This window comes from Daucus carota, chromosome 3 (assembly GCF_001625215.2).
Source record: "Daucus carota subsp. sativus chromosome 3, DH1 v3.0, whole genome shotgun sequence".
Lineage (NCBI taxonomy): Eukaryota > Viridiplantae > Streptophyta > Magnoliopsida > Apiales > Apiaceae > Daucus > Daucus carota.
The window spans coordinates 56,942,716-56,969,076 of record NC_030383.2 but is presented as its reverse complement, the minus strand read 5'-3'; the positions used below and the strand labels follow the sequence as shown (position 1 = coordinate 56,969,076).

The window sequence follows — 26,361 nt, the reverse complement described above, 5'->3', positions numbered from 1 at the left end:
ATAAAAATCTACGCCAATCAAAAATCCCCACCTAATCAAAAATTAGTTGTTCGTGTGGGCACACACTACACTAGAAAGACCCTTTAAAATATCACAAAATATGGCCTCCTTTCTGCTACTAATTATTTAATTTGATTATTTATTTATTTTTCTTGTTTAGTCTATTGTTATTTTGTTAATCGTGTAGTTGAGAGAATAAATTTCGAGAGTTTTTATTGGGACCGTGCTCTTATGATCAAGAGAAAATATTGAATAATATAAGATTTCATTGTTGTAAAGAAAATATTAACAAATATAAATATCTTATGAGGATCTCTTATTTACATTTATTGAATAAAATAAAATTATGTTAGGTCTTCCTCTGATATCTAATTACATTATTAGAGATGAATATTGAATAATATAAAATATGATCGGAATCCATCTCAAATATCTATATATAATAGTTTGGATCGTCTGATTTGTTGGTTGTATCGAGTATCAGATATCATATTCACCTTGTAAGAGATTGATGTATGAATTTTAATGTCATATAACATGTCGAGCAATAAAACCAGTGTGTTTGATTTAAAAATAATTTATGATTATTATTTTATATTAAAATATTAATTATAATAATGTTATTACATATTTGGTATTGTGGTGATTCGGAATTAAAATGAACGTAACTCTCAGGGTGAGTCACGGTCGAACTCAGGACCTGGGCGATAGAGGATAAACTCTTAACCACTGAGTTATCCAACCGTGCTCAACATTTTTATAAAAAATTAATTTATATAAAAATTGAAATTTTTGTAAATTATGAAAAAGATATTATGTTTTAAAACTAAGTGAATGTTGCAAATGTTAAGTGACCAATATAAATTAACTCATCAATAATTGAAGATGTAGGAAAAAGATCCAAGCTAGAGTAGGGTGGACCATAGATCTTGTAACTTGTTGCTATAAAATCTAGCCGAAGATCATCCTTTTTCCAGAAAATGTCTCGACTTTATCAAGATGACAAAGATGGATGTATCGTGTTTTAAACATTACTCAAACTGTTCACGGATGCTTTATTTTACACATGAATGATGCTTTAAACATAAAAACTTAATTTCGATAATTTTTTATATTTTAATACTCACGTCGTAATAATATATAAAAGTATCAAACTACTACTAAGAAGTCACTAAGAGCAAGTCCAAGAGTGCCTTATATTGACATCCTTAAATCAAAGTTTAAGGCATGCGGAGTAATGATTTGCTCCAACAATGTCTTAATTGAGGTTTCAGAAAGGGATCCGGTTTCAAAAAGAAAGACGTTAATTGTGCCTTAATTGAGAGCGTTAATTGTGCCTCTTAAATGAGGGCGTACATTGTGCCTCATAATTGAGTACGTTACTTGTTCCTTATTTGAGGGCGTTAATTGTGTCTTAATTGAGGATATTAATATTTTATTAATTATGTCTTAACTAAAAGTTTAATTGTCTCAATTATGAGTTATCATAATTGTGTGAATTTTTTGATCAGTACATGCATATACTCGTGATTATATTAATTAATTATTGGATATATTTTTTATTTGTATAATATATATAAGCTGTTATATAGATCGACTTATATTCTTCTTGTTTCATTTGTTTTATTTTCAGGATTATTGGAAGAAGACGGTTTTTCTTTTCGGACATAAAAGTTTTATTGTGTAAATTTCCCGGTCATCTTGCATGTCCGACGGTTAGATAATAAGCTAATTTCTTGACTGAAAGAATTATCACGGTGAATTGCCGAATATTTGTGAGATTTATTCTCATTTTCAAAAAAAGAAAAAAAAAATGCTCCAACAATGTCCTGTTGGTGCCTTAGAGCAAGTCCAACATTAATGTCCTGGTATGCGTCTTACAAATATAATAAAAAATAGTGTCCCAGTAATTTATGATATCGTTTTGATACATGAACTCGAACAATATGCCCTATAATTGTGTTTTCTTGTTAAACTAATAATTTATTTGAATTAGTATTGGAGGAAAGTGAAAAAGTAAGAGAAGAGAGATTAATTGAAATGGTGGGACGTTAATATTTTATTGTGAAAATTGGTGTAGGACATGTTTAGTAGTGCCTCAAAAATAAGGTACTTGTTGGATGTCCAGGTACTTTAAGGCACCACTAGGACATTGTTGAAGCACACATTTAATCCAAAACCTTAAATTTTAACTTAAGACACCAATTTAGGACATTGTTAGACTTGCTCTTAAAACACTAAGACATGTAACACGTGTCTTTATTTATGAGGCACCAATATGCATGTCCTAAAAAAAAAATAGTCACAACTCTCTCCTCTCTCCTTTTTCATTTCCCTCCAATAACAATTCAAATATATTATTATTTTAATAATAAGCACAATAATGAGGCATGTTGTTGGAGTTGATATATTAAGATGATATCCTAAATCATTAGGATATTATATTTTATTATATTTATAAGACATTTGCTAGGACATTGTTGGACTTGCTGCAAGTCACGTGCTCATAGTTATAAATGCCTAGTATATCGATAGATATTTTCTGTTTGGTCGTGATACAAAACTGACTTCAATAACAAATGATTTACAAATAAATTTGCTTAAAATTCGAGGTCGAACTCAAATATAAAAGTATATTCTTTAGCTAAGATCCACTTCAAAATAAAATAAAATATGATATCAAACTCAATTTAAAATATATTCAGACAGTCAAGTGGGTATATATATATATATATATATATATATATATATATATATATATATATATATATATATATATATATATATATATATATATTTTAGAATATTTATTATTTAGATGATGATTATGATGTATACAAATTATATATAAATAATATTTTTGTTCGACAAATATAATAAATAAAATATGATTAAATTACAAATTATTAAACGAATAGAAAGTTATTTTGAAATTTTACATTTTAAATAGTACCATATACACAAATGGATTTCAGAGGTTACATTAAATATCTAATTTTTTGTGGCAAGAAGTCATCTAGATTTGTAGTTTTTTGTGGCAAACAGAAAAAAATATCTAGATTTTTTTATTAAGGATCAACATCGAGGATGTTCCTTTAAAAATTAGGATAGAATGCGTTCAAGTAAAACTGAAGAATTGAGCACAATTGGATAGCCGTTAAGGGCTTATCCTGTTATCCTGTTGGCCCAACAGATCCTGAATTCGACTCCGACTCACCTCAAATTTTAAGATTATACTAGCGTAAAAATCCGTGCGAGGCACGGGCCTATTAATTATTAATTATATGTTATATTATTTATTTGTAATAATAGTTTCATTTGACTTTTTATAGTATATTAATTTTGTTAAATTTTTAAATATTATTTTTCTTTTAAAATAAATTAATAATATCTGTGATAACTAATTCAGCATATCACACAAATTTTCATATAAGTGGGATTGGAACAATAGATTTCGCATTTGAAAGATGTTTACAGAACTATTTATCAGTGCATTATTCAATCATCAATCAAATCAAAACATAGTCGAATGTGTCAATAATTGGTAACATATCATAAGAATGATTAGCATGAATTATATTGAAATGGTAAGATAGTGAAAACTGAATTAATATGTTCATGTGAACACTGAGAGACATGCACGTATAGAAGCATATTTACGTGAGTCGGTCATACAGTAAAGATGCACATAATACTTGTTAATTGTTATCTTTCTCTATCCCTCTCTCTTTGGTAAATTTCTGCGTATTTATGTATCTTACTCATTAGTGTACTTTATTAATTATGCATAAATTATTGGTTAATAATACATCGATTATCAGTCGATCGATTGATTATCTATTGCTCTATTTTTAAATTATCATATAAGTTTGTATATATTTAACAGATTGATTTATATTTTTAACAATTTATACGTGATTATTTGTTTAATAGTTAATTTTTAGAATATTCTTAAATTTGACCGACTTGACCGACAACTGGGTCGAGTACCTACACTTCGAGTTGAATATATTAATTGGATATCACTTGAGCCTAACTCTGATAAAACTCGACATAACTCGAGGCAAAATCGATTTATTTTTTTGACAATTTATATGCGATTATTTGTTTAATAGTTAGTTTTTAAAATATATTCTTAAATTTGGCTGACTTGACCCGTAACTCGGTCGAGTACCTACACTTCGAGTTAAAAATATTAGTTGGATATAACATGAGCCTAACTCCAATAAAACTCGACCTAACTCGAGGCAAAATGGTGACAACTTCGATTATACACCAAAAAATTGAAAATTGAAAATCATGTTTAAAAAAATGGAGATCTTTAATTCGAGGTATCCGCATATGCAAAGAAAATTATAATTGAAAATAATTCAAAATATATGCGCATGTAAAAAAAATAATATAATTTTTCAAAATAAAATGGGAATAGGGAGATCTTATTTAGTATTATGATTGTTGAATTTACATGATATATAATTAAAGAGTTAAATGTATAGTGTGTATTTAAAGTATGCTCTATGTGCATTTTGTGTACCTAAACTATCAATTGAACATATTATGTACTCCAACTATTGAATTAGGAGCAATGTGTGTACCACCGTTAATTCTAGTTAACTTCCGTTAACTCCTCTCTATATATACCTCCCCTTTCCTCTCTTTCACTCCAATGCAACTTCACCGGCTTTTATGTATAATGGAAGAAAAAAAATAATAAAATAGTTAAAGATGAAGACCATGAGTTTTTGAAAAAAGTTTAGCTAGTTAGCAGTGGATTAAAATGGTTGGTTATTCGGCGAGTCGATATTTGGGAAAATTTATTTCTTTAATTTGTAAAAAAACTTAACAAATTTTATATGTTAAAGGACGGGGATGCGTACACATTTTAATGTTCTTGTAAAGTATTAGTTTCATAATTTATTTTTTTATTTTTTTTCTAAACAAAAATGTAAATGTTATATTTTTATTCAAATAAAGAAAAATTTTAAAAATAAATTATAGAGTTGTGCTTTATAAGAGTATTAAAGTGCGTGTCGAGCAGTGAGGAAAAATGTTCAGAATTGAATGGGATGGAAAAAATTATAAATTTTTAATAATTAAATTCTTTTTAATTAATTAAATTAAATTAACCACATCGTAAATTTTTTTTAACTAGAGTTTAAAGAGCTCAATGATCTCAGAGACGAGCATGCAGCAGCACGGGAAATGAAAAGTAGACTTAACGGACTTAGCAAAAAGTAAAAATAGACGGAAGCACACGCATTGCACATATTTGTATAGTTCAGGTACACAATGTGTCCAATTATACTTAAGGTACACACAATGCATAAGATGCATAGTACAAGTACACATTTTGCTTTTAACTCTTAAATAAATGTGAAGTTTAATTCACACAAATTTATTTTGTGTAAATTAACTAACTCTATTAGCATTTAATATTTTATTTTTCTTGTAATGAATGGTCATAAGTAAGTGATAAGTGTAATTAGAATGGATAATTATTATGTCAATGCATTAATATTTTTTTTTTGATAAGCAACATTTCATTAATATAAATAACCCAGGATCTTTACAAAGACTTACATCACTGGAGAGGAACTTGATCAAAAACCAATTAAACCAAAGTTAAAATTAAGACATATCACAAGGATATGAACTGTGTGATGCTAACCAACCAAAAGACCACTTAACTATTAACCATACTAATAAAAAAACTTAAACAAACTAAAGAAAAAAACCACCACCTCCACCATGCTAACCCTAGGTTCAGCACAACAGATGAAGGGCCTTCTCTTTCAGTTTCGGCCTCCGAAACCAGGCTGCCCAACTTCGTTCAACAGCATGTCCACTTCTTCGGAGTCGTCATCAGAAACCTCCACCACCTCCACGTTGTTGTCTTCCTCCATCTCCTCATCTTCCCAGAGCCAATCTTCATATTCTTCCTACGACATGGCCTCAAACTCCTCCTGACAAGTACCCAACCCCATGTCGAGACCCCAGAGCTCCTTCACCTGACCAAAGAGGCGACGAATCACCACCAGCCTGGTCCTTTGTAAAATTACCATTATGGCCCTCACCATAGAAGAATGCGATCCCTAATGTAATTACAAAATTACTAGTATTACAAAATTTTAAATGTAATACTGGTAATTTTGTAATTACATGTAATAAAAGGATATAGTGGATATTTCACCACCAATTTCTTTGCTCTTTTTGCCCTTTGTTTCCATTTAATATATAGAAGTAGATATCATATTTGTCAAAAAAAAAAAAAAACAGAAGAATCGGGGTAGTGTAAAATTAAAATCCTATTATTTAATGGTTATTTAAGTAAATCCGTTTCGAAGTTTGAGTTCCAAACACAAAGCATCAACATTTGGTATCATTATTCTTGTTTCGATTCTTTTGTTTCCGATCATTTTTTATTCACTTAAATTGATAATTATAAAAATTTTATTAAAATTTAAAAATATTAATGTAATTATTATTTTTCATATTCATTGAATATGAATAATATCTAGACTTCTTTAAAAATTCTCTAATATTTTAGTGGAAGTAAATAAAAGACGTAGGGGAAGAGTATTGCGTCATGAGTTTCTCCAGATTCAAAGATATCAAAGATTGAGTTATTTTTTTAATAATACTTTCATGTCAATTAATTATATTGAAATACATTATTGATTTTTTTCATAGAAGAAAATAGAAGACATATAGAAATGTCACACATAAATTTTGAAAAAAATCTTAATATTAGAAATAAGACAAATAAACCGCAAAATCTGCATTCAAAAAATTATACATTCTCTAATGAAAGGTCATGTAGAGATGGTCTATGAAGTTTAGACAACAAAATTTTAAAAGAAATCCGGCTAAAAGCACTGATCCCCAGATCCGTCAAAAGAAGAAGAAGAGAGACAAAAAGGAGGAGGAAGTAAAAATTACTTCTAGATATTAAAACAAGATCATCTAAATATGATTAAAAAAAATTAATTAAAGATATGATAAAATCGTCATATACTGTTAAAAAACCCATCAAATAAAATATGACACTCTCGGTAGGGCTGTCAATGGAGCGGATATCCGGTCCGACCCGGTCCGATCTAGGAGCTAACGGAGCGGATATGGATCACCTAAAATAAATCCGATCCGAAAAAAATCCGATCCGATATGTATAGGATATGGATTTAATACGATCCAATCCGAAAAAAATCCGATCCGACTTTATATATTTATTTATTTATATTTATATATTTTTATATTTATATATATTACTTAACTAATATAATATATATATATAAGTAAATAAAAGTAAAACTAATACACAGACTTACACTTGTGTGAAATATCTCTGAGATGTGAAATATCTTAAAATGCATGTTTGGATTTAAGATGTTATCCCCGAACTTACTATATGATTTAAATTCAGAACATGAGACAGTTTCCTGGTCTACTGTTAACTATTAAGAGTGTTATAAGACATCTTAGTTATATAATGACATTGTTAGTTTGTGCAAGTTTGGGCGTGTAACTCTATTTTTTGTTTTGTTTGCGGAAATTTTTCTGCCATCTGAAAATTCTAAATACAAATAATGGAATTTTTTTAAAAATATACATGGAGCGGAGCTCCGATCCGAAAATCCGTTATCCTACGGATCCGGATATGGATCATGTTGTAAAAAATCCGGCTATAATCCGATCCGAATCCGAAAAAATTTAATGGATCAGGATATGGATCAAGGCCGATCCGATCCAAATCCGATCCATCGACACCCCTAACTCTCGGAACACAAACACAACATAACTTCATTTGCAATATGAAACACAAAAAGGCAGGTGAGAAGATAAATATTGGCAAAAGAAAACGAAGAATTGTTTAATATGGTTTCCAGCAGGGGGAGATCTGCAGCAAGCCCTGAAAATTCAAAATAACTTATATGCTATCTTTGGATTATGATCTGGTCATTTTAGCTGTAATCTAAATTTTAAAGAAACCATTTTAGTTTCCAGTAATTCACTTTTATTAAGGTGTCATTTGGCTAATTTATTTCGAGATATTGTTGATAAGAACTTGAAACACTCACTTACAGGGGCAAGCCAAAGCATTATTAATTTAATAAAGCACAGTAAATTATTATAGAGTTCCAGTGTATCTGCAATTATACTGCAGCAACCTGAAACTCCAGCTCTAGCTGCCAGCCTGCCACTGCCATGACAACCCGAAACTAGAAGATTTTAGCTGCGGCGGGTAAGAGAACCTTATTAGGAAAAGATGAGGTACCATTATTAGGAGCACCCTTTATACCGAGGATTGATGTCACCAAATTGTATATCTGAATATTTTCAAAAGAAGGCACTTTCGCTCCCTTAGCAAACCTAGGACCATGGCCGATGAATATGGTCCTCATTGAGAAAAATGCATTGTCATACCCATGTGCTCCTGCACATTCTTTAGCTTCTGATACGTTCATCTCCACTTTAAACCCTTCATCGACTAGTCCAACGATGGGGGTGATCCGATCATTATCTGAGTAATGCAGCCGACTAGGGAGGTTCTCTTTAAGATACACTTTCAAGTACTTGCCATTGCCAACTTTTCCAGATTCTAGTCCCTCCTTCATCTTAGCAACAACGTCAGCCGGGGAGACGTCAGGTGGTGGACGAATGGTAAGTACTGGACTGTATTTTTCGGTCCAGTCTTCTGGAATGTCAATCCACGGAGCTAATTCTTCTAGAAAGATTAGCCTTTGATCGCATGTACCAACCATTCCATGATCACCTAACAAGATCAAATTAACATCTTCAAAAACCCCTCTTTTCTCCAAACCACTAATCATTCTCCCTATCACCTGATCAATGTGAGCAACAGCTTCTGTGATTTGAGGGTGATCAGGGCCAACCTTGTGACCCTGAGCATCCGGATCGTTCAAATACATTGTCATTAACGAAGGAATATCACTAGCTGGCAAATCAAGATAACTCAAAATTGTATCAACTCGCTCCTCAAACGGTACAGATTCATTAAATTTTCTACAGTATTTTGACGGGCAAGTCCAAGAACTTCTATTTACCTCAGAGCCAGGCCAGAAAAAGGTAGCCGCATTGAGGCCTTGACTGGCCACAGTTTCCCACAAAGGCTCCCCAAGCCACCACTTGGGGTCAGAATTTTGCTTATTAAATGTTTCACCAGTGTTTGGATCACGAAAAGAATTAGCAACAATTCCATGATATGCCGGATACAAGCCAGTGGCAATTGAGTAGTGATTCGGAAATGTTAATGTTGGGAAAACAGGAATTAGCCCTGTTTCGGCTTCTGTCCCTTGACTAATCAAACGTTTAATATTTGGAGTAGGTGTTTTGTGTTGATACCCGAAACGAAAGCCATCACAAGAGATCATGATAACAACGGGGTGAGAAAGTTTGTTGAGTTGGCGCCCAAGTAGGATTCTGGAGGGGTGAAGAGGAGGAAGAGAAGACGAGGTAAAAGAGAAGAAGACGAAGGCTGCAGTGATAGCGGTGCAGGCAACGTAGAACAAGAAACTGCTGGCATTGGATTTTGATGGAGGTTTTGCAGGGTGTTGAGTTGGTAGTAATGTGGTCTTTGTGAGCAGAGGTGTATTAGAAGTCATGGTAAATGCAGAGAACAATTCTCTTGGCGGTTCCTATGATTTGGGGTGGGATAAATTGTCATTAAATAGTGGGAGGCTTGAATGTTTCTCCAATAAAAATCTGACAACTATGACCCAAACATTATAGTAACTGATAGTGCCGCGGTGTTATATTGTGAGAATATCGGGGGGTGACGGAGAGTCGAACTTGAGGCCTCCGCTGAACAAGAGCTCTGGTACCATGTTGGAAACCGGTCCATCTGAAACCTTAAGATTTTAGAGGAAGCCCCTGATGGATCTTATGCTATATTTCCAACATCTTTTACATGTGATTGAAAACGATGTTTGGAGGAAGGAATCAATGATATTATAAAAAGACAACATCGAAAACTCTATGCCAGAAGGCAAGATCCAAAACTCTGGAGAAACTTCCTCTTTTGTTTAATCTTCTCCTTCTGGTAATCTTTGTTAGCTCGTCTTTCTAATAAAAAATGAACACGCTCACACACGCAACTCTTGTAAAGGTTGTGAGATAGCGAGAGGTATTTGGTGGTTAGCAAAGTTTTGGAGATGGCTGTATTTGTCTTTTCAATGGAACAGTACTGTAGACAACTGAATAACATCGTTAAGAAATGATTTCACCAGGAATTTGAAACCAAAGTGTTGAAGGACTTGGAGGTACTTATTTTATTTTATCTGGATCTGATATATATGATGGCAAGTACTCTCAGGAGTCTGTAACAGAAGTAGCCACCTATGTTACTCAGACTTGGGTAAGGAGTGTCGCACATGACACGTATCCGAGTGTCAGACTCGGAAATTTTGAAAACCGGGGACACGGGACATTGTCCTATTTTTGGACACGGTACAAGGATACATTGTAGTATACTACTGTAGTAAACAAGTATGGTAAGTTAGACATCTTAACAAAAAGTAACAATAGAACTCAAATTAAACACGAGTTTGTTCGGGATTTGCAAATCAAGCATCTTTTGTATTTTAATTCCATTCTTGCTTCTTTCTTTCTTCTCACGATGGAATTAAAATACAAGTATCCGACACAGGTAGGGCAACCTAAATAAAAGAGTTGGAGTACCATAGGTAGCCATGAAAGTGATTGATGATTTTGTAGTGGGACTGCTTGCTGAGCCTGAGTTCTGTTCTTATTGCGTATGTACTTGGTTTGTGTGGATGGTTCTTTCCCGTGTTTGGTGCTCTTGATGGCTCTTTCTTTGGTTGCCTATAGTCACCGGTATTTCTTCTGTTTATTTATTTTAATATTATTGATCTTTGCAAAAAAAATATTTAAAGATATTCAAGATTTAAAAGGTCTCATAGACTACTTAGCTTTGTGTTCCTAATCAGGTTACATTGTAAACAGAATGATATATTGGAAATTGCAGTGCATTATTAATAGTACACCATATTTATACGGTGATTTATCAAAGCCTAAATGACAAGGGAGACGAAAACATTAGAAGGGCAGTAATCTGCAGTAGAATGTAGTATCACAGATCAGCATCTATACCTTGAACCTCAAACTCCAGCTATAACTGCCCCTGCTATGAAATTCATGAAACTGGAATTTTTTTGTTACGACGAGGCAAAAGGACCGTCTTAGGAAAAGATGAGGTACCATTGTTAGGAGCACCATGTAAGTTCAGGATTGAAGTAACCAAATTGTATATCTGTATGTTCTCAAAAGAAGGGACTTTTACTCCCTTGGCGAACCTGGGACCATGGCCAATAAATATGCTCCTCATAGAAAAGAATGCATTGTCGTACCCGTGTGCTCCTGCACATTCTTTAGCTTCTGTTTTGTTCATCTCCACTTTAAATCCTTCATCAGCTAATCCAACTATGGGGGTTATTCGATCACTGTCTGAGTAATGCAGCCGGCTAGGTAGGTTCTCCTTGAGATAAACTTTCAGATACTTCCCATTGCCAACTTTTCCGGATTCCAGTCCCTCGTTTATCTTTGCAACAACATCAGCGCGGAGACATTAGGTGGCGGGCTGATGGAAAGTAATGGAGTATACCTCTGAATCCAGCTCTCTGGAATTTCAATCCATGGAGCTAATTCTTTCAAAAAGATCAACTTTTGATCACATGTACCAACCATTCCATGATCACCAACCAAAATCACATGAACATCTTCAAAGATCCTTCTTTTTTCCAAACCAGCAATCATCCTCCCCAGTAACTTATCAATTCTAGCAACAGCATCAGTGATACTTGGGTGATCAGGTCCAACCTTATGACCCTGAGCATCCGGATCCTCCAAATATAATGTCATAAGGGCAGGAATCTCACTAGTTGGCAAATCAAAATACCTCAGGATTGTATCGACTCGGTCCTCAAAAGGCACAGATTCATTAAAAGGTGAACAAAATTGTTTTGGGCAAGTCCAAGAGCCTTTGTTCACCTCAGCGCCAGGCCATGAATAGGTGGCAGCATTAAGGCCTTTATTCACCACAGTCTCCCACAATGGCTCCCCGAGCCACCACTTAGGATCAAAATTCTTCTGAGTGAATGCATCACCAGTGATTGGATCAAGAAAAGAATTGCTAACAATTCCATGATAAGCTGGATACAAACCAGTGGCAATAGAGTTATGATTTGGAAATGTTAATGTTGGGAAAACAGGAATTAGCCCTGTTTCGGCTTCTGTCCCTTGACTAATCAAACGCTTAATATTCGGAGTAGGTGTCTTGTGTTGATACCCGAAACGAAAGCCATCACAAGAGATCAAGATAACAACTGGGTGAGCAAGTCTTTTAAGTGGGCGAGAAAGTAAAGGTCTGGAAGCTCGAACTGAAGATTGTGAGGAAGCAGAGGAAGATACTGCTGAGAGAATGAGGCAAGCAGCTAACAAGAAGAAAGTAGTGGTAGAGAGTTGTCGAAGTTGTACAGTTGGGAACAAAATGGGCTTACAAAGTAAACGGAAATGGGAAACCATGATATATGCAGAGAGAGCTGTTGATGAACAAGTGCTTAGCTTGGCTTTTATGTTCTGGCTCGGTTAATTACTGTTAAATAGAGAAGGCTTAGATATGCCTCCAATTTTGTATATGATTTACTTGGTATTCACGAAGTATTTGAAATGAGATGAAGATTAGCATAGCTGCAGCTTTGAACAACAAACAATAATCAAAAACTACAAGGCCATGAGGAAACATGGCTATTGAAACACGTAAACAATTATAAGTCATAACAATGGTTCAAATTCATATCAGAATTTTTTATCTTTTTTGCTAAGTTCTGAGATCTGGGGTGTGGAGAATTGTTGTTAATAGGGAGATTTACTTCAATTAGATATGAGATTTTCTTTGTATTTCTCAAGTACTGAGATACGATGAAGGTTAGCGAGCTCCTTCCTGCAATAATATGCTGCAACGCCATGAGGTAAACGTATATAATAACCACTCGTGGCAATAGTTTGAATCTATATGGATTATGATTATCTGACATGTTTCGTTTTTGACCAATTTATACTATATATTTCTGGATGTGTGCTGCTTACTTGCATGGGAAAGCTCCAGATTGAATTGTAAAATTGTGTTTTATGTACTTCATCACTTTCTTTAATATCATCTGATATGGAACATATCTCAGTCAGGCTGTAACTTCATTTGTAATACAAAACCCGAAGAGGATTTCAACACGCGAGAAGAATATATTGGAGATTTAGTTCGAGTAATTGTCAGCAGCAAGCCTTGATACAGTACTTCACATTCAAAATGGCCTGTAAGTTTCAAGTTGAACCATAGTTTTTTAAATGTAAAGTTCATAAATGTACTTTACATCCACTCTAGAAATGCTTAGGAGGACGACTACGAATATGTTTGTCTGTAAGACTCATCTGTAGTTTTTTTTTGTAGATACAGAGATGGATGGCCCTAAACGAATTCATAGTCTCATAAGCACTTCAACAAAACAAGTTCATAGCCCTCAAGATTTTCTTGGCATTGTTTAATTATTGTAATGATAATGAGATTCTCATTAAATCGTTTAAGTATTGACTGGTGAATTGTTGCAAATAAAAAGATTAAAAGATTTGCTTCAGTTAAATATGAGATTCTCTTGGTATGTTTTGAATACTGAGATAACATGAAGGTTAGCAAGTTCCTGCCTGTAGTCTGAAAAACAGATAATGATCAAAGCTATAATATACTGCAAGGCCATGAGGAAGAATGGTCACTTTCTTTAATATCATCTGCATATGCAACTTATCTAAATCGGACTGTATCTTCATTGGTAAAACAAGACTTTCAGCACGTGAGAAATATATATATCAGAGCAATATAAAATTCTGTAGATTAATTATAACCTGGTTTGATAATGTTGAATTAAATAATTCTTCCGTAGTTTTGGCACAGTCAGTAAATGAATCCTGAGTGTAGGAATTTCAATATATTGACATAGTTTCCCTCCTAAGATTTCATAATGTTGTGATCTTTGCGCTTAGTCAAGATATGCAGAGTACATCTCTTCACCTAGTCAAGGTGCTACAATGTGCCATTTCTCCGACTCAGGTGAGGTGCACGCAAAATTGACAAGCACAATGGAGGCACAAATCATCCGAGGAGAAATCATATCAATTTACAATGAAATAATTATTTACGCCTTTTCAGTACTACACATATGATTGTGTACGAGGCCTTTGGCCAGTAGGATACTGTATACAGAAGTCTGATAAACAATACACATCTTATTGGGAAAAAAAAATTTGAAGCACCAGTACAAGAAAAACCAAGTTATTACTGACCTAATAAAGTACATTAAAGCAATTTCACAGTTTTAGTATGTCAGCAATTATAATCCAGTAACTTCAAACTCCAGTTGTAGCTGCCACTGCTACATAAATCCTCAATTTACAGGTTTTTAGTTGTGGCGAGGCAAAAGAACCTTCTTAGGAAAAGATGACGTACCATTATTGCGAGCACCCTTTATATTGAGGATCGATGTAACCAAATTGTAAATCTGGATATTTTCAAAAGAAGGCACTTTTACTCCCTTAGCAAACCTAGGACCATGGCCGATGAATATGGACCTCATTGAGAAAAATGCATTGTCATACCCGTGTGCTCCTGCACATTGTCTAGCTACTGATATGTTCATCTCCACTTTAAATCCTTCATCAGCTAATCCAACAATGGGGGTGATCCGATCACTATCTGAGTAATGCAGCCGACTAGGCAGGTTCTCTTTAAGATACACTTTCAAATACTTGCCATTACCAACTTTCCCAGAGTTTAATCCCTTGTTGATCTTGGCAACAACATCATCCGCTAAGACATTAGGTGGTGGGCGAATAGAAAGTAATGGAGTGTATCTCTCAATCCAGTTCTCTGGAATGTCAATCCATGGAGCTAATTCTTTCAAAAAGATTAGCCTTTGATCACATGTACCAACCATTCCGTGGTCACCAACCAGGATCACATGAACATCTTCAAAAATCCCTCGTTTCTCCAAACCGCTAATCATTCTTCCTACCAGCCTATCAATGTTAGCAACAGCTTCAGTAATTTGAGGATGATCAGGGCCAACCTTGTGACCCTGAGCATCTGGATCGTCTAAATACAATGTCATGAAAGATGGAATATCACTAGTTGGCAAATCAAGATAACTCAAGATTGTATCAACTCGCTCCTCAAACAGTACAGATTTATTAAACTGTCTACAATATTTTGACGGGCAAGTCCAAGAACTTCTATTCACCTCAGAGCCAGGCCAGAAAAATGTAGCAGCATTGAGGCCTTGATTCACTACAGTTTCCCACAAAGGCTCCCCAAGCCACCACTTCGAGTCAAAATTTTGCTGATCGAAAGAGTCACCAGTTTTTGGATCAATAAAAGAATTACCAACAATTCCATGATAAGCTGGATACAAGCCAGTGATAATTGAGTAATGATTTGGAAATGTTAGTGTTGGGAAAACAGGAATTAGGCCTGTTTCGGCTTCTGTCCCTTGACTAATTAAACGTTTGATATTTGGAGTTGGTGTTTTGTGTTGGAACCCAAATCGAAAGCCATCACAGGAAATCAAGATAACAACAGGATGAGGAAGTTTGTTGAGTTGGCGGCCAAGGAGGAGTCTGGAAGGAGGAAGAGAAGAAGCAGAGGAAGATAAAAAGAGGAAGGCTGCAGTTAGGAATAAAGTTATATTCGAAGTCATGGTAAATGCAGAGAGTGTTCTTGGCGAACAAGTGTTTAAGTTCTTTCTGTGATTTGGGGTGCGATTACTTGTCATTATATATTGGAAGGTTTGAATGTTTTCTCAAATCAAATATGAGAATTTTTCTTATTTTTTTTCTGAGTATAATATGATATGGTATATAAGATGAAGGGTAGCTAGCAGCACTTTGATGAACAAATTATGATGAAAACAATAATATATCGACAAAATGAAAAGACCAAAAGAACGAATAGCCACCGGATTAACTTTATTACAACTTGATTCTTTGTCAATGGAACTTTTCATGATTATAGGTCATGCCATGTTTTGTCCAATTAAATCTTCGATCATACGTTTGCATTGTTCTGAAACCAGGGAAACATTGTTTTTGCACCGCGGAAATAATTTGATTTCTCATCATTGATTTCTTTTGCTGATGCAGGGCACCAACTTTAAGACTAAATCTACATGTCTGCAGCTGCCAGGGCTCTGGGACATCATGTAACTAAAGGAATGTAATGCTGATTGCGTATAAAGAAAAGTCTCCCTGAAAGCAAAAGTATAATAAGATATAACATCACGTTCGAATAACATTCTTTAGTTTGTCTCCAGAGGCAACTGTAATGGACATGTAGTGTGACTGCACGTCGCCAAGGAGGAAGATATCTTCAGTTTGACAATGTAGCTGTCTTATTTATTAATAATGATGATTATACAGTCATTTTGCCTATGCAATTGGTATTTAGTTACCATTAGGATTAAAGGTATCTCTTGATTGAGCTTTCATGTCACTTACTTGCTCGCATCCTTCTGATGCTGTTACTGATGATAAATGGCAATAGCAGATTCCTTGAGTGCAGTCGACATAATACAGAAAGGTGCAGTCTTCGATTCCTGAAACAGTGGGATCATATATGACAATCAAATTGAACATAGTCTTACGGTACACTTGTTAAGAGTTGTTATAATATAATGATCCTTGTAAAAGCCTTTTCTAAAAACTGGTCATTTTAAAATGGTATCGCTGACTGACGGAATACTCGAGTTTGACTCTGTGATGGGCGAGTTTGACTTTGTGATGGGCGTCGATGATCCACTCTCGACCCAAAATGGGTTTGAGGGACTGAGGGGAGTGCTATGATATAATTGATCCTCATAAAAAAACATTTTCCTAACATTTTGAGATTAAGGAGAACCGCGGGGTATTATAATATAATTGATCCTCGTAAATGAAATATATAGTATTATGATAAACAGGTCTTATTTAAGCAGCAGGATAAACCAGGAATTACCAAGTTTGCTAGTAATGGACTCTCCTGCCTGAGCTTTCCTTCCACCAAGTTTCTCATCCCCTTTTAATAATGTTGCCGCTGATTGTCCCGAAACATTAGACATGAGAATGAGAGACAGAAATGCAAAGGTGACTGTGTGCTGCTTCATATCTAATAAGATCATCTATGATCTGTCTGTGTATAAAGTGTATTAACTATATAACCTTGCTTGTAGCAAGATTGAAATTAAGGCCACCATGGTTCCCATATATATACACTAGACCAGATGTTTAACAGTTTTAGCGTTTCTCTCTTCTAAACTATGAATCCTTGCCCAACCCCACAGGTAAATGAATCCGAACTCTGTCTTTCTATCACACTATATCGAAAACAAAAACTTATACAAGTTCATTTATCGATATCTGCAAAGATACAAGGACATCTGGCGGCCATACTGCCATATTTCGGCAGTACTAGAGTAGGTAGCGATTTGATGGTTCGGTAGGTAGTTCTGCAAAGATGATTATGATGCGATCTAACTCGAACGTAACTCTTGCAGTGAAATTATATAAAGTTCGTTCTCAAGGAAGGACGGAATACAAAATCAAATCAAGTATATTACTCCTTTCTATTTAGAAGTTTAGAGAATAAATGTGGTTTTTTACTATCAACTAAATTAAACTAATAAGCAATTAAAAGGATGAATTAACGATGGTAAAAAGCAATCCAAGAATTAGGTTTCTTTGCTGGCTACAATGAATGTCAATCAATCGTGATATGCAAGTCTCTACTCTGCTAAAAACAATCCTTCTATTGATTATAATGTTCTCTCCCAAGATACAAAATAATACCTATAATTTAATCTTGAACTCACTCCTATGATCAATCAAAACCAAATTATAAGCTATCACGAACCAAGGATTTTCTGTTTCACAACTCGCCTAATAATCTCCCGATTAATTAATCGAGTTATGTCTGTCATATCATGTACAAAAAATATAAATCCTCTCCCGATCCATTATAAATCCTATAGATACAATTACAGGTTCGCGACTCCTATAACTGTGTTAAGCGCTCAATGATAGATTAGCATACATAGAGAAATCGGGATATTAGCTCAAACAAACATATTAAGCCAACAAATACTCCCCAATCCTCGGATTAGAGGATTAGTTACCCATAACAATTAAAGAAAACATGAATATATATATAACTGAAATCATGTCACAATAGTACAAGAGTGAAGAGAATACAACTTGACGAAATCTCTCGAACTTTGACTGAATCCCTTCAATCTTTGCTCAAGTTATCTCCCAAAGCTTTCTCTATCTCTCAATACACTCTCTTCGATATTTCTCTAATAATACCAACCCTAATAATAGTGTTTTTAATGGTTTCCTTCAAAAACAAATATAATTTCCTAAAACAAGTTAGATTCTGAAAAAAAATTCGTAGGCTGACTTTGAGGCCTGATTCTGGGCTGATCCTTTTGTCTTTAGATAGTTGGACCACTTTAAATTTGTAGAAAATTCCGATATCTTCGCGTGGGCTGTTGAATCGCCCAATTCTGACGTCCAGAGTTCAAGTTATGGCCCAAACTTGTGCAGGTAGCCCGTAAAATACGAATTTTCACTTGATTAAGCCCAATGAAGCTTGATTTAATCCAACTTTAAAAATATTTATTTTCCTGCCATTAAACACTTAAAATCAATTAGTAATAATCCGATTATTTACAAAATACTAAAATTATGGAAATAAAATCATATAAAAGCATATATAAATATATGCTCTATCAGTAACTCGAATTATGTTTACTGCTTGGGGTGGTCAATAAAAATCAACATTTGTGTTATAATACTCCTTTGTTTGGATTGTTAACATCATTTTTGGCACGTTTTTTAAGACTTCATTAAAATATAGTTTTATTATTTTCTTTTTAAAAATGAGATTCTGAATAAAGGTATGATGTTTAAACTTTTATTTAGAAAAAAAATAAAAAAAACATTATAAAACTACACTTTATAAGAGTTTCAAAATGCATGCAAATAGTTAATATTAACACTCCCATTGAACGGAGAGAATATATGATTATTTTGTATCTTCTTAATAATATATAAAAAAATTAAAAGTATTTATTCATTGATTGAACAAATTTTCTTTATTATATTTTCGTCGAAATAAATGATCATATAATTTAATTTACTAAAGTTCTACTAATAATTAGCATAGGATCTCTTTAAAATTCATTTGATAATATTACAAAATAATGTTGGCACTCTTGATAAATTTAATTTTTTTTTATTATTCCGAAAATTATTTGGTCATGTTACTATAATACATATTTGAAATTTTACTATAATAAGTATATTGTGAAAACCAATATTTTTTTTTTTTTGACAAACAAATAATTTTATTAACAAAAATCAATTATCGGAACACAGTCAGGACAAACCCCCGAACTGTCAACTACAATCTGATTGTGATACAAAGAACGATCTACACAAATACTCGTTTTGTTTTCAGATCGCTTAACACATAGAATATATAAATTCTTTGATCTAAAAAGTAATACAATGAAATATCGAGCAATCCAACCTACATCACCTATGAAACTGGTAGCATCACAACTGACCTTCACATAAGCATCATCTGTAGCCCAACATTTAGAATTATCAGTTGTATCAACTGATATTGGAGCAACAAGGACTCCCAATATATGAAAAAAAAATTGTTGTGAAAGGTGAGCTTTTGCGATATCCACCGTCATCCCAGAATCGATGCAAGTCTTACAGATCACACAAGATACCGTATGAATCCTTTTTAGAGAAACCTCTAACAACGATACGAAAATACACACAAAACACAAAACATGACATACTAACATCCCAAAAATATGGGCACGACCTTGATAACAAGGTATTCAACAAGATCTCACTGATCTTGGTTTATTGAAAAACTGAAATACATAATAGAGGATGGGAGAGCGAAGATGATTAACCGGGATGAAGATTTAGAAGATGGAGAAGTTGTGACTAGACACGGGAGTCGACTCTCAAAACAGAGGAGGCAGAGAGAAAACCCTAATTTTTTGTAAAGTGTTTGTTTAGGGATTATTATTAGTATATTGTCAATCAATCAATTCAAATCATGTTTGTTTTACTAGAGTGCATATTTGATACTGTTAGAAACTAAAAATTAAATTAAAATTATAAAAAGTTATCGATTTTGGGCAGATGATTAATACTCCTGATTTTTTTTTTTTTTTCAATCATCTTCAAGACTTCAACTAATTATATAAATTCTGGTCAGTTGAAGAAAGAAAAAACGTGTACAGAAACACAGCAATGGCGGGTTCATATATAAGCATGGGAGAAGCTCACCACCGCATCACCGACTATCTCAACCGCTTCTCCGACGCCGTTTCATACCAAGACGTCTCTTCTCTCAAGACCCTTCTGTCTCTCTCCTCGAACTCTCCTCATCTTCTCTCTCTAGCTGATGCTCTCAATGTCTTTCAAGAAGATGCCACTAATAAACTCATCAGACAGGCTCATAACAATAACTATCCTGACATTGTGACTCCGCTTTTTAGATCTTTTCAGAATTACAGGATTGCCCATCTCGTTGATTCTTATGTTGCTTATGAAAAGGCTGCAAAGTATGCATCTTTAATTTCTTAATTTTCTTGAATTTTTGAATTTTTAGTGCTTTTTTTTAGGGGTTTTGGTGATTTTATGTGTGTGTATTTTGTGGGTGCAGTTCTTTTATTCAGGAGTTTAGGAACTGGGAATCGGCTTGGGCTTTGGAGGCTTTGTTTGTTGTTGTTTATGAAATTAGGGTTCTTGCTGAAAGGGTAATGTTACTTGCTACTGCTACTGTTGTTTTTTGGGTTTTTTACATAGCTTGTTTGTATGGATTTTCGGAAGTTTTACATATTAGTCTATTATTGGTTTATTGCTATGTGAATTTTTGTATGGAAGCTGTTGAGTGAGAAATGTTGGATAGAGGAGCTGCATTTTATCGAACCCATCAATATGAATGAAATTATTAGTATTTTACTCACCCTGGCTGTTTGTTACAAATTGTAACATAAGGAATCCCCTCCCCTGAATTTCTACTAGAAAATTATGTAGTTTAAGGTAAGTTAGTCATGTCTTATCTCGACGGTTGATCCTGTAATCCAGCACATTAGCGTCGTTATTCAAATCGGTCTCCTGCTTGGTTGTGGTTTTAGAAGTTGCTCATTGTGTATATGTATCTATTGGGTTTATAATATATGACATGTTAGGGCATTGTGTGTGTCTGTATATACTATAATGTGGACAAATATATGACTCTTTGTCGGGATGTATGTTTGCTGTTTGGTATGAGTAATGTGGGCTGTGGGGGAAAGAGGGAATCGTGTCTATATATAATTCGACCACGTTACTATTTGTTGTTAATATTATTGTTTTCTTTGTGTGTAGTTTAATTAAGAATATATTTTTCAATGTAGGCTGATAGAGAGTTGGCCTCCAACGGGAAAACTCCTGACAAGTTGAAGGCAGCTGGCTCATACCTTATGAAAGTGTTTGGAGTTCTTGCTGTATGTTCTATATTTTTGTTTTCTTTATTGACTTGAAATTTTGCAACTCATGAAACAGCTTTAGTTGTTAAATAGTTTTGTAATTAATTTTATTTTTTTTGACATTGTTGATCGAACCACAGTATGTTATTGGCAACGCCTTGATGTTCTCTTCTGTATCTGTAATCAATGTAACTGTGTGCAGCTGTGTTACAGTAATTTAAAGTGGCTCATCATGTTTTGTTTTGGTATTTTGAGAAATGTAAGATTTGTTTAATCTAAACATGCCTATACTAAAATATCAAGTCGTTGTAACGTTGTGGACACACGAATTAATCCACAATGCTGTCACAGCATCAATCTAATCACAGTTTCATGCTTCGAGATACAACCGCTGTAGGAACATAATTTTGGCTTTGGGTGCTTGTTCCCATAGAAGATTCGTAACAAAGACTACCAATTCAATTGTACAACCTATTACTATGAATATGGAAAACTACAAACTGTAATCTTTCATGTTTTGATATGAAAGGGAGTGAAACCTGAAATATAGCTGTTCCTTAATCAATATGTTGTTTTTCTTGGGTCCTTGATCATCTATGTATATTAGTTGTCCTGCTCCGGTTCCACCTTATATGTGCATTGCTGTTAAATATCAGATTGGTATCATGACATCATCAAACTTAGGTCATGACAATGACGTCATTGTCTTCATAATTACTGCAGTAGAAGTGTAGAACTTGTGTATAGCCTGGAAGTTATATCAGCATTAATTTATATTTACTACAGTAAGTAGTGTTATCGGCAGTAGATCCTTCAGTTTGTCCTATATATAGGCTATAGAGGCATAGCCTCATTGTAATACTTGGACAAGTATGTAAATCATTTATCTTTTTTCCCAACTGAATTCTAGCATATAATCTCAGTTTGTAATAGTTACTTACTTGGGAATTCGCAGATAACAATTTTTAGAAACAGTAATAACAAGAATACATCTGATTAAGGAAAAATATTAAGTCTGGTTCCTTACTAGTTTTTTATCTAGTCAATCTACAGCTGTGATTTTAACATCTATCTACATGAATGTCAATATTTTCAAAAAGCTAGATTCTTTGGAAATTTGTTTGAACTACAATAGGTTTTTGATAGAAAACTTTATGTTGTAGGGGAAAGGCCCGAAACGTGTTGGAGCTCTATATGTGACTTGTCAATTGTTCAAAATATATTTTAAGGTAACCCTTTCTTTTTCGCTCTCTTTCATGTTTAAATTTTCTTACCATCCCCTCATTTCTTGTCAGTTATACTAGAGAATATATTTTTATGTGACATAGTGGCTGGAGGTAAGTCCTCATTGCCTAGAGATTGTGCTCGGAGTAATCTTGTTATGGTGGTGAGGCAAAGTCTTTACAAAATGTGAAAATATAAAACTAAAAGTTGTGTGCGTCTCACTTGTGGGGACACCATACTAAGTGCCGATGCTTGTCGTGTAACAATATTTTGTCATCTCAGTATTGAGTTTGTCTTTTTTCACGCATGCATGATTGAACAACCATCTAACTTGCAAATTATGTCATTTTAACTAGTAAGAGGTAATCTTTTGACCATGATGCAGCTGGGCACTGTTCATTTATGCCGAAGTGTGATACGTAGCATAGAAACTGCACGAATATTTGATTTTGAGGAATTTCCTGTCCGGGATAAGGTATGTAATGTGTACTAATTATCAAAATCATAAGCCAAATTGAGTATGCAAGTTAAATGTTATGTCAAGAATTTTCATTCTTCTGTAACTTTGTTCTTGTATCCTAGGTTACATACATGTATTACACAGGTCGTCTGGAGGTGTTCAATGAAAACTTTCCTGCGGTGAGTAGTCTTGAATTCTGTCAATTTACTTTATCCCATGCTTTCTGTATATATACCTAAATCAGCAGAACCTACTTTTGGATGTGTATCAGCGTTATGCTTTAAGTGATTCAATATTTTATTATTAACTGCTTGCAAGTTGCTGCTTACCTTCTTTTTTCAAATAGTTTTGGTATTTGTATTTTTCAGGCTGATCAGAAATTATCCTATGCTTTAATGCATTGCAACCCTCGGAGGGAAGCAAATATAAGGTAAGAGTCAGGTTTCTTGATGTGTGCATTTATTTTGTTTAGTGTTCCATAGTTCCATCAGGTGATGGATGCACTAAAGAGCTAAGAAAGAGTACGGAACTGTTTTTTAGCAGTAAACGTGATTTTCTGAGGTGCCTATAAGATCCTTATCGCCACTGATACACTAGATAGTTTGCCTTTATACATATTGGACACAAGTTTTTTTATTTTGTTTGGTCTTGCTTATAAGTTTCTCTACATATTTTATTTGATGAATCAATATACTTCTCATGTCTTCTAATCTAGACGACGATTTCTCTCTTTAACAAGTGTCTATTCTTTTCGAAACTTATCATAGACAATCATTGAAAAATTCTTTTTCAACTGAAATGTTTAGTAGAGTAGCACTAAGACAAAATAATTGAGATGAACTTTTTATTGTTGAAGGGCTTGTGGAAATAATAATCATGAGTATTGTTTATAATTATCTACCGTCTCGTGTTGCCATAGGATGATCTTGAAGTACCTGATACCTGTCAAGCTTTCGATTGGCATCTTACCTGAAAATTCGCTCCTCGTGAAATATAATCTGGTTGAGGTATATCGGATTTACATATATCTGTAATTTTCTTACCTAAAACTTCATCTAATTCTAATCAAGTATATAGCTCCAAGACTTAGTACTAACATATACAGAGTTGCCTGTTTGCCCACATATTGAATGAAGTATTGATATATCACGTTTTTGCAGTACAGTGACGTTGTGCTAGCTATGAGAAGAGGTGATCTCCGACTTCTTCGAAATGCTCTTCAGAAGCATGAAGATCGGTAAGCTTCTTAATAATTCCATTGTACTCCGTAATAGTTACTATTAAAAAGAAAAGTTGAAGTTCAGTACAATCCTCTTTCCACAGCTTTCTAAGGTCAGGTGTTTATCTTGTCCTTGAGAAGTTAGAGCTTCAAGTATACCAAAGACTTGTAAAGAAAATGTAAGTTTTTTTTTAACATAATACTACAGCTGCACCGACCAAAAAACACTGACCTTCTTGATGGTGAACTGCCAGCTATATCATCCAAAAGCAGAAGGATCCAGCAAAAGCGCACCAGGTTAAATTAGAAGTAATTGTCAAAGCATTGAAATGGCTTGAGATGGACATGGATGTTGATGAGGTACATAGTTTTCAAAATTTCTTGTTTGTAAGATAATTCAGGGTCTCTGTTTTTGCCTCAAGCTATATGCGTCATGTTCAGAACTACCCAAATATTGTGACATGTGCTTCATGTTCTGAATTAATACTCAAATATTGTGACATGGCTAACTTGTGCAGGTTGAATGTATAATGGCCATCTTAATATACAAGAATCTCATGAAGGGTTACTTTGCTCACAAGAGCAAAGTTGTTGTGCTTAGTAAACAGGACCCATTCCCTAAGTTGAACGGCAAACCAGTAAACTCATAGTGAAGACAAACAAGTTGGCACGTATCTGCTGTGTTTATGTTATGAGGATGGCATTCCGAGTCTGGTAATGCTGTTGCATACAGTTTCTGGAACTTGGGTAATTGGGGCATGGACACAGTGCTATGTTGTAGGAAAGATTCATATTTATTAGACAGAACATGTGGCAATGAGCATAAACATGCCCCTTCCTGGTTTTTACAGAAATACAGTGTGATGTAATAGGTTCTTTGATGAGTTCCCCTCAAGATTACTCGGTATAGTTATATTAGTTCAACTGTGCCATTCTCTGTCTAATGCAACTTGCGCTATTTTTGTAGATTTGTAGAAGCTAGACTGCCTTGTACTCTACTACTTATCCATTGCGAGTCTGCTAGAATTTTATTTGCAAGAGTTTCATTGTTGAAACATGTGGAGTGCCGTGTATGCTGGATGCGTTATTTGTAAGATGAAATGTAGCGGATTGTTCAATGTTTATATGCAACAACTATGTCTAAAGACAGCCATTAGAGCAGAGAAGAATTATACCACTCTAGTATCATAGTCTCAATCGATCCGTGTCTTCTAAATACAGATGCATGTATTTTCTTTTCCTCTAATAATGGACAAGGTTCTCTTCCTTCCCACCTCATTCGAGGACCCCTAGGTTATTTACTTTCAGGATGAGGACTTGACATTTCTTACAAAACATGCTTCACAAATTATTTTAAATTTTTTTTCTTGAAAATACATGTCAAAAAATGCATATATATATATATATATATATATATATATATATATATATATAAAGAGAGTGTCATGGAGCATCTTAAGTAGGGATAGTCGAGAGTTTGCTTCTAGTAAGTTTGATTGTCATGGAGCATCTTAATACTCAAGAGTTTGCTTCTAAAAAGTTTGATTGTCATGGAACATTTTAAGAGCAAGTCTAATACTAGATGCTATATATCTATTGCTATTGCTATAATATAGCACCAAAAAGTGTTTTTTGGTGCTAAAATAAAACTTGTACTCCAATGCTAAGTTCTATAACTAGTTTCAAATTTAACCAACTCATTAACTTTTACCTAACTTCTATATAGAACCAACTCATTAACTTTTACCTAACTCATTAACTAGTTTCCAATTTTTAGTTATTGATGATGTCGCAACATGGATGGATCTATCCTTGATTTCAAATATAGAACCAAGGATGCA

General features: G+C 34.0%; 3 protein-coding genes and 1 pseudogene across 3 annotated transcripts; 1 reads left to right on the top strand and 3 right to left on the bottom strand.

The window, feature by feature from the left end:
- Positions 1–8,050: 8,050 nt before the first annotated feature.
- Positions 8,051–9,672, bottom strand: LOC108213014 (uncharacterized). The gene has a single exon (XM_017384731.2). The coding sequence runs from the start codon at positions 9,621–9,623 to the stop codon at positions 8,220–8,222; it is 1,404 nt and encodes a 467-aa protein (XP_017240220.1). The 5' UTR covers positions 9,624–9,672; the 3' UTR covers positions 8,051–8,219.
- Positions 9,673–10,968: 1,296 nt separating this feature from the next.
- LOC108212755 (uncharacterized) lies at positions 10,969–12,689 on the bottom strand (annotated as a pseudogene).
- Positions 12,690–14,189: 1,500 nt separating this feature from the next.
- On the bottom strand, positions 14,190–15,918 carry LOC108213019 (uncharacterized). Its single transcript, XM_017384741.2, has one exon. It carries the CDS (start codon positions 15,852–15,854, stop codon positions 14,487–14,489), a length of 1,368 nt encoding a protein of 455 aa, XP_017240230.2. The 5' UTR covers positions 15,855–15,918; the 3' UTR covers positions 14,190–14,486.
- A 4,379-nt stretch (positions 15,919–20,297) lies between these two features.
- LOC108211251 (enhanced ethylene response protein 5) lies at positions 20,298–25,642 on the top strand. The gene is made up of 12 exons (XM_017382797.2): positions 20,298–20,708; positions 20,810–20,903; positions 21,546–21,635; positions 22,781–22,846; positions 23,227–23,316; positions 23,424–23,480; positions 23,670–23,731; positions 24,221–24,308; positions 24,462–24,538; positions 24,625–24,699; positions 24,775–24,880; positions 25,039–25,642. Exons 1-12 carry the CDS (start codon positions 20,395–20,397, stop codon positions 25,168–25,170), a joined length of 1,251 nt encoding a protein of 416 aa, XP_017238286.1. The 5' UTR covers positions 20,298–20,394; the 3' UTR covers positions 25,171–25,642.
- The last annotated feature ends 719 nt before the right edge of the window (positions 25,643–26,361 follow it).